A 13,033-nucleotide genomic window follows, 5' to 3' on the forward strand; every position below is an offset into this window, starting at 1 on the left:
AAACAACAATTAAGCAACTTTAATCGAATCAAATGTTCCAAGGTGCCTCACAGTTATATAAAGCAAATTTTCATACTGATGCACATTCGGTGATATTAGGACTGGTGACCAAAATCTTGGTCTTAAAGGAGAGGTGGAGATTTTTAAGGAGGCAATTCCAGATCTTGGGGCCCAGGCATCAAAAGGCTTGGCCCCCAGTGGTGGGGCAATTCAAATCTGGGAGGCTGAGCAGATCTGAATTATTCCATAGAGTTGTGATAGGGTTTCAGAGATGGGGTGAGATCAAATCTGAATCGTTCAGGGAGTGCAGAGAAAATTTTCAGATTGAAAACCCATATATAACATTGCTTTTGTGCAGATTTGTTCTTGCCCTCACTGGGCATCTATGCGAGGTATTTCAAAAGCTGCATCTTCGTTACTGAGGAGATGTTATATGTACAATGTGGCACTGACTAACATGAAATGACCTTTGCTTTATAAATGTCTAATGTATTTCTTTCTCTTCCCTTTTGTGTGTTTTCATCTGCAATAGGTCATTGTAAGTATATCCGCATTAGAAATCAATCCAGCATTAGTGTACAGCAAAAGCACAAATCAATGGAAAATTGCACGGACTGGTTGCCCTCGTGCACTTTACATAATTTTTCTTGCTACTGTTAAATCACCGTTTAATTTTGAAACCGTCCAAAGGGTCAGTTTTTACATTCAAAGTGCTTATTTTTTCTTGATTTATGGTTCGGGCGTGGTTTTAACCCTTTGAAGATGACAGATGAATGATTACTTTGTTGTTGAAGATGGCCTGATAATATTAATGGATCAAGCCCCTTGAGCTCCTATATGAATTCACGGAGTGGTTAAAGTGCTGCCACTATCTCCTTATTGCCCATCTGGTGTGCTATTTCTCCAACTGTTGGCCTATCCCTTACCCATGGGTTTTAAAACACTTCACCTTCCCAAGCCTTGCCTTTCTCCTGCAACCTACAGGCTTTTAAAACCCCAAGTTTGATGTTACTGGCACTTGCTAAGTGGAGCGCAGTGTCTTTTCCTGCACTGTAGGTTCCTCTCTCCCTGTTAATGGTAACTGGGTAAAGACCCCTGCCCCTCACAAGTAGCTTGTACTGCACACTATCAGATGCCATTGAATGATCAATTCCAAGGTCGATTTGCACACCTCTAATTGGAAATCCATCGAGAATAATTTTGGAAGTGCAAGTAGGTGATACCTGAGACTTTTCAAAGGGTTGAATGCTGTAGATAGAATTCACTGCTGGCTATTATGGAAGAAAAATGGTCACCTAACTCTTTCACTGGTCTTTCATGTTAAATAAAATCTCGCTCAAATGTCTTACATGCTTTGCGTCAAGCTATGATTTTTAAACTCGCTGGGTTGTTGTGGGCATAATGCAGTGTTTTGACCATAAAACTTTCCTCTTCGTTGCATGACTAGCGTGGCGATTTCCTCCACTTGTATGGATAGGTTGGATCAGTTAAGGTTAGTCGGCCCTACTGTAAACTTGAGATGGGCAGTACCACAAGTTCAACATCAGGACATCCCAATGTGAATTACAGCCAGTTTTAAGTATAGTCACTGCTGTAATGAAGGGAACACAGAAGGAGATGTTTTCCTTGAGTGTAGTCTTCAATCTGTGTATCACTTCAACCTGTTTTAGCTTGCTCCATTTCTCCTTGGCAGATTTACAGTATTGATCTTCACGTTTTGTGCATGTGTGTGCACCAGCATGTGTGCACTAATTCTGACACAGTTTCAGGAAATTTAACTTGCCAAAGGCAATGTTTGCTGCTCATAAGAAAACAGCGTTTGAATTCCAGAAAATGGTTAATAGGCATAAAATACTAAAATAATACAAAAATAAGTCACGGAATACAGAAATCTACAGATTTTCCTTGACCCCCTTTTTAGGTAACAGGGGCACCAGTTTGAAAACTCAGTCCCACGTTAACTGTTTCACTCTCCACGGATGCAGCCTGACCTGCTGAGTGTTTCCAGAGTCTTCTGATTAAGTTTTCTTTCAAATAGCGAGAATTGAATTTCCCCACACTCCCACCAAATACCTGAACAATAAGCTTATACAAAGGGGTGCAATTGAGGTGTGAAACAAAGTTGGCCATTGATGCCATACCCTTGGTTTACATTTGCCTCAAAGATTGACTCGCAACTAGAACTAGAGATGATTTTAAATCCACCTTGTGAGCTTAAAGACATTGTCGCCCCGATACTTTTCAGACAATGCTATATTTCAAATATCACTAACCTCATTTTTTGTTTGGGGTTTTTTGACTCTTTTGGTGTGGTAATTACCTATTTAGGAGCCTTCACAACTCTGTAGTTAGGCAGGGCCTTTCCGACATTTTGAATCCTCTTGGCTACATTAGGTACCCCAGGACTGATGTTCAGTCGACATTGCCTGTTCTGCATCTGTTTAATTTGAAAATCAAGGTAAACACCCAAGGCCTGTAACGCAGGATGTCAACAACACTTGGAAAAAGTAGAAGAGAAGAAATAGTGGCTGTGGGACATTAAACTACTAAATCTTGACCATAGAAGAAAGACCAGACTGAAGGAAGTAAGAAGCTCAAAACGTTTTGAGGCCTGGGGAAGAATTGGAGTAGAAGTGAAGAAAGATTTGTTTTCACACACTGGTGGGGGCTGTTGAGTTGAAGAAGTGGTTGAGGAGTAACATTTCTATCCACCCCATATTGGATTATGTCCACTTCAGAAACGGCAAGCCAGCTGTAACTTCAATCTGATTGATCCAGGGCGGCCTTCGAAAGAGCCCTGCTGGATTCGGATTTAAACCGTTATTAAAATATAAATACTATAAACCTGATGGTCGAGTGAAAGAGTTGGGACGGGGAGTCCCATTAGATTATCTGCCATTTTCTGTGTCCTTTGTGCTCAATCACGCATTCCTTCCCCCACTCTCCCCTATGTTAATCCATTTATGTAAAAGTGAAAATTATTTCAGTGGATCTTTGATGAAAAGAGCAGTTGTGTATTTCTGTGATCGATACTCAACCGTACCTTCCTCTTTCCCCCCCCCCCCCCCTTTTTTTTTTTCTCTCCATGCAGTCTAATCTGCTGAAACGGAAGCTGGATGAACACTTGTAAGTAGAAAAGAAACTCCACAGGTTTGGTCATGCAGATGAAATTTGAGAACCAAATTTTCCAGCCCTTAACGCCGGCGAGAACTCTCTCTCTCTCTCTCTCTCTCTCTCTCTCTCTCTCTCTCTCTCACCCTCCCCCCTTGGTACGTTTGTACAAAATTAAATCAAAAAACTTTTGAGAGTACATTGAAAAGCACCTCTTCAAGATGAAAGTGGTCCAGAAGTGAGGCCTGCTTCCTCGACCAGCTTGTTGCTCTCACTACTGCCCATTGTCTAGTGTTGTTTTCTCATTGCTTCCATTTCTTTTTCTTTCAATAATCCGATCCAAAATGGTTTTATCTTGCAGGAGACGAGGCTATCTGATTCTGGCCCAGTTCCTGTTCGGTTCACTTAATGTGAACAGTACTCAACCAATATTAGGGTAGAGGACAGCTAAGGGTCTGACCTCCATTCTTTCAAACCCACTGCCCTGTGGCTTAGTTCATCAGCTTGAGTCTCCAGCAACACGTTAGCACAGTGGTTAGCACTGTTGTTTTACGGCACCAGGGTACCCGGGTTCAATTCCCAGCTTGGGTCACTGCGCAGAGTCTGCACGTTCTCCCCGTGTCTGAGTGGGTTTCCTCCGGGTGCTCCGGTTTCCTCCCACAAGTCCCGAAAGACGTGCTTATTAGGTGAATTGGACATTCTGAATTCTCCCTCTGTGTACCCGAACAGGCTCCGGAATGTGGCGACGAGGGGGTTTTCACAGTAACTTCATTGCATGTAAGCCTACTTGTGGCAATAATAAGGATTATTATTAATTGCCTCTAGCTGACTCGATGCTCTGAAATCTAACGTGGGGTGAAAGTATTTGCCCCTCTTAAAGGGAGTTGTGCTGTATTTTGACAACTGTTTTCCACCTTCAGTGCAAAAAATAACTTTTAGCGAGTTCATCGTGGAAGTTCAATTTATATTGGCAAATGCCTTGTTAAAATTGCCTCCTTAATATGCATCCATTCTACTGATTTGCCCCACCTTCTTGTAATGTGTCTGACTTCTCGCGAAAGGTGCTGCAGCCCCACGTTGAGGCCTTCTATCCTGTTACAGAGAGAAGCTGCACGAAGCTCACACTGAACTGCAGAAAAAGAGGGAGTACATTGATGACCTCGAGCCTACCGTTGACTGCCACAGTAAGTATCGGCTGCCGGAGGACCTTTCGGAAAGAAATAAAAATTACTTGCAATTGTGAAGCTCCTCGGCCCATTGAAACACCTTGACGCCCCTCACACGCTCTGAACCTTTGCAGTATGTTGGCTGTTGTGTGGTCAAATGCAGCAGCACCAACGATGATCCACATGCAGCAGCGAGATGAGTGAGCTGGTAGTCTGTTAAGTTTGGAGCATTCACTTAGGGGAGCAATATTATTGGCCGGGGCACATGGGGGAATTTCCTGCTCCTCTTCAAATTGCACCAGAAGATCCAATGTTAATTCAATTTGTCCTTTCGTTCACCTCTGACAATGCATCACTGAAAGATCCTCTTATTCCGGATAAGGCACTCAGTCCGGTTGAAGAGGTATACAAATCACTCTTTATTTTCAATAATTCCCTTGGTACGTTTGTACAAAATTAAATCAAAAAACTTTTGAGAGTACATTGAAAAGCCCTTGATGTTGAAGATTGAAAGCAAAAAGCTTCAAGATAAAAGTAAATCCAGATTTGCAAATTAATGGTCATTTCAACAAAAGGCTTTATTAAAAGTAATTTTCACGGATGCTTCAAGAATCTCAGAAGACTAAAATTCTTCTTCCTAATCAGTCATATGGATCACATTCTTAAGGGAATCCTTATCTATGGTTTAGCCCCTTGTTTACTTTCATTGGTCCTAATTATCAGCTGAGGTTTTCTGATTTATTCAAACCACTGTCTGTCACTTAGAACATGATTTGTTATCCAGGCATTGGTCATTACTTAAAATTCACTAATGTCCATCAAATTAATTAAATGTCTTTGTGCATCTGCCATGTATGCCATTCCTACAAAGATAAGGTGCTTGCACTAACCTTGCTTTTGATACATTTTTATTCCTAAATGTATTGTGGAACAATGATCTATTTATTACGGAGGCCTTATGAAAATGTCTTTTGAAACCATATTAACTTTGACCAGCAGTTATCATATTCCTGTCTGAAACTTTGCCTTTGTGGATATTCCATTTTCTGCCTAATTAAAAAGTTATACTGCATCAATTCTTAAAGGTCCCAAATGAATCAATGAAGCAATCAATAAATCTGTAATCTGTCAATCACTCCACCAGTATTTGACTGCTGTGACTCTGCTGCCAGGTTAGAAATTAAATAGGCCATCAGCAGTTCAAGTCATGAATTTTGTCAGTTGTAGGAATGAGGGCTGGCACACGGTGACACACACACTTGGGTGGGAGGGTGAGCTATGAGGAGGGGGGAAGAGATACCTCCGTATGATTTGGACAAGTTGGGCGAGTAGGCAAAAGCATGGCAGATGCAGTATAATGTGGATAAATGTGAGGTTATCCACTTTGGTAGCAAAACCAGGAAAGCAGATGATTACTTGAACAGCTATAGATTGACAGAGGGGAAGGTGCAATGAGACCTGGGTGTCCTTGTACGCCAATCGCTGAAGGTAAGGCGATGAAGAAGGCAAATGGTATGTTGGCCTTCAGAGCGAGAGAATTCGAGTACAGGAGCAGGGATGTCTTGCTGCAATGATACAGGGCCTTGGTGAGACCACACCTGCAATATTGTGTGCAGTTTTGGCCTCCTTATGTGAGGAAGGATGTTTTTGCTATGGCGGGAGTGTAGCAAAGCTTTCCCAGACTGATTCCTGGGATGGTGGGACAGACCCTATGAGGAGAGATTGAGTCAATTAGGATCATATTCACTGGAGTTTAGAAGAATGAGGGTGGGGTCTCATAGAAACCTATAAAATTCTGACAGGACTGGACAGGGTAGATGCAGGAAGGACGTTGCCGATGGCGGGGGGAGTCCAGAGTGGTATTGTCACTGGACTATTAAACCAGAGACCCAGAGTATGGCGCTGGGGACCCAGGTTCAAATCTCGCCACTGTAGATGGTAAAATCTGGAATTAAAAAGTCTAATGTTGACCATTGTTGATTGTCGTAAAATCCCATCAGGTTCACTAATGTCCTTTAGGGAAGGAAATCTGCCGTTCTTGCCTGGTTTGGCCTACATGTGATCCAGACCCACAGAAATGTGGGTGACCCTTAACTGCCCCTTCAAGGGCAATTAGGGATGGGCAATAAATGCTGGTACAACCTGTGACACCCACTTCCCATGTACGAATAAAAACAAAACCTAATTAGCCATGTGCATGAGGGACCATAGTCATCTCTCTCCATTTAAAGAGAGACAATTAGTTTTATTTAGCTTGAGGGGCACCACTCCACAAGTGTGTGGAGCAAGGTGAGGAAGGAGGCCTCCAAGAACTACCATAACCGTTGCAGGTATTGATCCCTGGACGTTGGCATCATTCTACATCACACTCTCGCCCACTGAGCTAACTGACCCAATGCAGCTGAGTGGGTAACTTTGGGAGAAGGAGGGGAAAGATGCAGAAGCAAGGAGAATGCATAGTTTACCCACCCTCCTGGACCCTCAATGCATGACCTACCACCAATTTGCAGCAGTGTTTGGAAAGCCAGGGGGTCTCATTTAAAGGAAGCAAATTACTTTTCAATGAAATGCACCATTAGACTGTAAACGTGGCTCCCTTAATGTGCAATTCATGTTTTTAAATTGGCAGCAGCCCGCAAGATTGATGAGCTGCAAGAGGTTTTGAAGAAGAAAGATGAAGATATGAAAGCCATGGAGGAAAGATATAAGAAGTACCTGGAGAAGGCACGGACGGTATGTCCTTTGATCACTGCAGGGTGGTATAGTATGATTCACAAACGAGTAGAAAGGAATTATTTTTCAGAGAAAAACTAGGATTTAGAAAATCTTAACAGATACAAAGTTTTGCAATGTAAACTGTGTGTGGTCTGATTAAGAAACTTTGAGACCCAGTTAATTTGAAAAAAAAATTGGAATCTCTTCGATTGCCAATTTTATTTTTTCAAATTAACTTTGGGCGCATTCAGATTACCCAGGGTAAGGGAGGCATTTAAATTCCAGAAATAAAACGAACCGAACATTTCCCCAGTGCCAAATAGTTTGACCAGCTCATCCAGAATGTTTTTTTAAAAATTCTCTTTTCCCAGGTGATCCAAACACTCGACCCAAAGCAAACTCCAACAAATGCCCCTGAAGTTCAAGCTCTGAAAAACCAACTGCATGAGAAAGAGACTAAGATTCAACTGTTGGAGGTGAGGCCTTTGATTAGCCGGGTTGAAAGAGCCATCGAATTAGTATCGCTTACTCTCTTCCTTCCCCATAGCTCTGCAGATTGTTCCTTTTTCGAGTGTCTATTCAATTCCCATTTCAAAGTTGCTATTAAATGTGCTTCTCTCGTGTAGCACATCTAAATCATTATAACACCTTGCCTTGCCCTTTTTTCCCCCCCCCTGGCGATTGACCCTTCTGCCAGTGGAATCAGTTTCCCCCTGTTGCCTGGACAAGAGAAGGAGAACCATTTACTCAATCTTTGAAATGCCCTTGTGTTTGATAGAAATTCTAGCAAAATCTCGGGCGTTTAAAGTTACAGCTTTTGTTTGCTGTCTAGCTGTTTTACTGGAACAGCCCAGTGTATGAGATTACACCAGTTCCCTGGAGTGACACTAAGTTGAGAAGCTACGCAGGGAGTGCAAGATGCCTTTGTATTCAGAATAGCAGTAATTGCTTGGCTTAATTGTTTTTGCCATCATTTAATTTTCCAATTGATTGGTAGCTTAATTGCATAGGGTGGAATGTTCACACCGGAGGAGAGAATACAAACGATTTGTTTAGCTTTTTGCAAAATCCTGTTACCAACAGAACAAACTATGCCATCTTTTTCCTTCTGATATCTCCAAAAACCTTCAGAAACCTTAAGCAGGTCTCCCCTGCAGTATCTTGCATGTTGGCCATGGCCTTCTAGGTGATATGCAGAGGAATTTGGGGTGTATATCTGAGATTTCTTTGCCTCTACAATTCTGAGTTTGAACCAAAAAATAATTTCTTTCTACCGTGAATTATTATGAGTTGATATCCTACAGTGAGGAGGGCATAGCTGTTCATGTCATGTCAATTACTTTGTTATGGTTTGTTAATGTCAATTACATTGCTGCAGTTAAAAGAAACGGGTGAGGGGTATGAACTTTCTTTGATCACATAGAAATAGGGGACAGCTGGGGCACTGGGTTGAGTGGGAGGAGAGCTTTGAGACTGAACAAGTCCATAAACTCTCTCCATAAAGAAAAGCTCTGTGTCTTGGTTCTGGCTTCACCAGCTGCTAGGATCCTATAGCCGTTACCAGCAGTTTTCACTCTTTCTTATTCCTTCCCAGTTTTTCCCCCCGTTGCTGCTACTGCCTGCTGACTCCTTGTGGCACAGTAGCACGCACGTGTTGCACCTGTTGTGTGACCCTAGTCAACAGATGTCAGCAGCCGCGGGGTATCAGTCAGTAGTGGCCATTCCCGAGGATGGCCGGTAATTAACAAACAAGAAGCCTGGCAATAAATGACTTCCCTCGTTTTATCCCATGGCTTTGGAGTTCAAATTGTATGGCCACCAATTTCCCCAGCCCTACTTCAGTGAGATAAGCTAACTGGGCGAAAATCAGGGATACAACTTGGGATCTTCCTTGTCCACCTGACAGTTATTCATTCTCTTCATTAACTGTCTTGGATTTCATTAGACAACATTCTTGTAGGAATAGAGATTAACGTTTGATTCCTCAGCCGTATAATATACCCTTTTACATGAATTGCTGGTTCAATGTAGAATGTCTTGTAACCAAATAAATACAGTTTTTTTTATCCCATTCTTAAAGTTACAAAGGACGAGGCAAATCCTTAATCCATCTCATTGCTTGCTGCAAAAAACAATTAAGAGAACACATTTAGGTTGCCTCAAATTACATTGTTAGCGCTCCCCTCCCCTTCATAGTGTGACAGGGAATGTCCATATTGCTAGCTGGTTGTGTCTGATTCGTGCCGTGCCTGTAATAACTGCATGGACACAGTGCCAATGCTTGACAGTGGATTTGTTTCCAGGAAGAGCTGCAGGCACTGTTATTGGGGTGGCACGGTAGCACAGTGGTTAGCACTGTTGCTTCACAGCGCCAGGGTCCCAGGTTCGATTGCCGGCTTGGGTCACTGTCTGTGCGGAGTCGGCACGTTCTTCCCGTGTCTGCGTGGGGTTCCTCCGGGTGCTCCGGTTTCCTCCCACAAGTCCTGAAAGACGTGCTGTTAGGTAATTTGGACATTCTGAATTCTCCCTCTGTGAGTGTGGCGACTAGGGGATTTTCACAGTAAGTTTATTGCAGTGTTAATGTAAGCCTACTTGTGACCAGAAAGATTATTATTATTATTCCAGTGGCTTGCTGGCACCTTTTTTAAAACTTGTTTTTTTTTTTTCAAATTACTTTATGTTCCTTGTTAGAATGACTTTGAAAAAAACAAGTCCCAAAGAGACCAAGAAGAGAAACTGATCATCAGTGCCTGGTACAACATGGTAAGTCCAGAAATCTGCGAAAATAGATGCCGCTTTTAATTTTCCTCCCCTTAAAATCTATGAAATGGACGATCATTTGTGAGTTTTAAAAATATATAATCACTCATTGAATTTGGGGAGCATCCGTGCAGATCTGCAAGAGACTAGAGAGATAGGAGACAATAAATATAACATTACTTCCAACACTTGAGTACACAATTTGCCAGGCAGGGCAGATTGGTGAAAATAAATTCCTTTCCCCCCCCCCCCCCCCCCCCCCCCCCCCCAGCGTTTTTGCAGGTGATAAAACCTGACGTTCCAGTCAAAATTCAGATTTGAACACTGGTCCGTCAGAAATTGTAATCTTGCACGTTATCTGCCACTAGGTGGTGGGGGTGGTACATTTTCTTTGAGATTAAATTTGTAAACTAGAGTTGATCTTTAATACCTGCGTTGGGACTCTTTTTACAAGTCACATTTTACGTCAACCCATTGAGTTTAGGCAAAGGTTTTATTTGGTAAAGAAGAATTTAAAAGGCTGATCGTGCTCCATAAGGTCCATCTGCATTCCACTGAGGAAAAAAATGAACTTATCTTGGTTTTGTTTTTCACCTGCTCAAGATGCCCTGAAGCACTTCACAGCTAATATGTACTTTGTGATGTGCCTTGAGCAGAAGGTACAATATGAAAATGGGCCATTCAGTCCAGCCTCTCCGTTCTGGTGCGTTACCTCCAAACAAGCAGTCGGGTATGTGCCCATCTTGTTTCCATAGCAACAGAACCAACCTGTTCTTGTATTGCACCCTTCAACCTAGTTGAACTTCCCAAGGCACAGGAGGTTTAGCAAACAAAATTTGCCACCAAGCCAGATGTCTGGGCAGATGAGCAAAGCTTTGGTCAAAGAGATAAGTTTTAGAGACTGTCTAATTTCCAGAGCTTTAGGACCCAGACAACCGAAGGGGGCTGGTTGGAGCGATTTTAAAATCGAGAATACTCAAGAAGCCAGAGCTGGAGGGGCACAGAATTTCCAAGGATCGCAGTTCTCCGGGGATTGTAGAGCTGGAGAAGTTTGGAGAGATGGGGAAGTGGGGAGGAGGTTGTGGCGTGTGGCCATGAAAGGATTTTAAACTAGGATGAGAGTTTTTAAATTGAGGCATTGCTTAACCAGAATCGGAATACCGCAAACTATCCTACTCTTCAGCTACGATATCATTTATGTCCACCTGGGGGCCTTGGTGCTGCCATCGCATCTGAAAGAAGGCGCCTCTGACAGAGCAGCACTCCCTCCTCTGAAATATCCGCCTGGAGGATGCCCTCAGGTTTTTAGTGTGGAGCTGGAACCGATAATCTTCTCATTTGGAGGCACGAATCCTGCCACAGAGGCAAGAATGGTACCACTGAGCCAAGGCTGATGCTTAAAATGAGCTTGATCCATCCAGAGGTTTTCAGATAATCTTTATTAGTGTCACAAGTAGGCTTACATTAACCCTGCAATGAAGTTGCTGTGAAAAGCCCCTAGTCGCCGCATTCCAGCGCCTGTTCGGGTACACAGAGGGAGAATTCAGAATGTCCAATTCACATGACGAGCACGTCTTTCGGGATTGGGGCCTGCATGGGAGTGGTTGTTGTCTGAAGTAATCAGACTTCGGTCGTTTCTTTATACTTGTTGACTTATCCACCTTGGAATGTTGGGCTTGCATCATTTCCGCTTCACTCTCCCACAGGGAATGGCTCTTCACCAGAAAGTATCGGAAGAAAGGTCTCGGGGCCAAGGTCCAGCCCAGTCGTTCCTGGCTCAACAGAGACAAGCCACCAACGCGCGTCGCATACACCCAAACTGGCTGCACCAGTCTGTGACCAGATAAACTGTCAATCCAGCACACTAACATCAAGTGCAATTAGAGTATCTCAATGCAACTACAGCCCCCCCAAAAAAACACTAACTGCTTTCTGTCCAAAAGGCTACCGAGTGTACCATTCTTTTCCCCACTCTCCCTACCATCAGGTTTTTAAGTTACCCGGCAGGAGAATTCTTTACGTTGGCACCTTCCGTTCCTAATCATTTTAGAAACCAGAGACATGGTTTTGGTTCAACGTTGAAAGCTTTTTTTAAAGAACTACACCAAATATCGATGATACCCTTGGGGACAACTAGCAAGGGACACGACCGTACAAGAGAATTGGATTAAATCCAGGGCTGTCCATGACCCAGGGTGTGACGAATGATTTTTCTCCCTAAACTGTATTCATTTATCCCCCTCGTATGGCCAGTCTCAGATACTCGGTCGGTATTCTCTCCCCTTTTGCCACCACTACTCCACATGAATGTGAAGTAGGCATGTGTGGGCCTTCCTCTGCAATAACCCTACGACTATTGATACAATCATTTTTTTACACTGTTGCTGCTTTCCTTTTTAAGAGCTGTCTTTCAGCTTGGGAGTGTCTGAGTCTCGTTACGTTACAGAAGCAGTTGTAGGTCTGACTGACGATGCCAGGTTGCTCTGGATTACTGGCATGGCTTATACCCAAGGTCCTTGCACTTTACTATTAGCTGGTAGCTGATTGATTCTGGTTAGACTGAATGGTGGCATGCAGGCTCAAAAGCCTGCATTGAAGTGGGACAGGTGATTCTGCCCATCCCAATGAAGGCAATGGGATGTGGTCCCTCCCCCTAAATGATAGTGTTTTCTGTCTCTTCTAATGATGAGGAAGTTGAACGTTTTTAGATTTGATTCTCTCTGGATGATTTAGGTGAGTTGAATTTTACTAGGTTTTGTGGCTAATTAACTTTTATGATTTTCTCGCTGGTGTAAAGGTCTCCAGCACGTGGGGAGTCAGACTGCGAAATGATCAGAAATCATTAGCTGAACTGAATTCTTTTTTTTTAAGAAAACACTTTAATTTATATTTAAACTGAATCTCAGCTGTACTCAACGCAGCGTCTAGATTATGGAGTCTGGATTCTATCAGTTGTCCTACATTTTTGTTAACTTAAATAAAGTTTGTGTCCTTTATATATGTAAGCGTAGCTGGCTGCTTGTGATTTTTAACGCTTTTGGAATAGACAAACTGACTCTTGAATGAAGTTTACAACTCTAGAGGAATCTCAGCAGCCATTAATTATTGCGCTGCTTAAAAAGCCAGGAGCAATTTACTAGCCGTAAAAGTTGACACCAATCTAAATGGCAGCACGGTAGCACAAGTGGATAGCACTGTGGCTTCACAGCGCCAGGGTCCCAGGTTCGATTCCCCGCTGGGTCACTGTCTGCGCGGAGTCTGCACGTTCTCCCCATGTCTGC

The 13,033-nt window shown here is 43.0% G+C and overlaps 1 protein-coding gene across 4 annotated transcripts in view; it reads left to right on the forward strand.

Annotated features, from left to right (window-relative positions):
• The window catches only part of hook2 (hook microtubule-tethering protein 2), a 75,360-nt gene extending 62,603 nt beyond the window's left edge, over positions 1-12,757 (forward strand). For 3 of the 4 annotated variants that reach the window (XM_072490996.1, XM_072490999.1, XM_072490998.1), the window contains 6 exons: positions 3,092-3,126; positions 4,213-4,295; positions 6,907-7,010; positions 7,364-7,468; positions 9,684-9,755; positions 11,459-12,757. In XM_072490996.1, the coding sequence (XP_072347097.1) occupies positions 3,092-3,126; positions 4,213-4,295; positions 6,907-7,010; positions 7,364-7,468; positions 9,684-9,755; positions 11,459-11,599 (540 nt within the window). In that variant the 3' untranslated portion in view covers positions 11,600-12,757. The remainder of the gene's footprint in view (positions 1-3,091; positions 3,127-4,212; positions 4,296-6,906; positions 7,011-7,363; positions 7,469-9,683; positions 9,756-11,458) is intronic. The other variant, XM_072490997.1, reaches the window with a different exon arrangement.
• Positions 12,758-13,033: the final 276 nt, after the last annotated feature.

This window comes from Scyliorhinus torazame, chromosome 27 (assembly GCF_047496885.1).
Source record: "Scyliorhinus torazame isolate Kashiwa2021f chromosome 27, sScyTor2.1, whole genome shotgun sequence".
Taxonomy (NCBI): domain Eukaryota; kingdom Metazoa; phylum Chordata; class Chondrichthyes; order Carcharhiniformes; family Scyliorhinidae; genus Scyliorhinus; species Scyliorhinus torazame.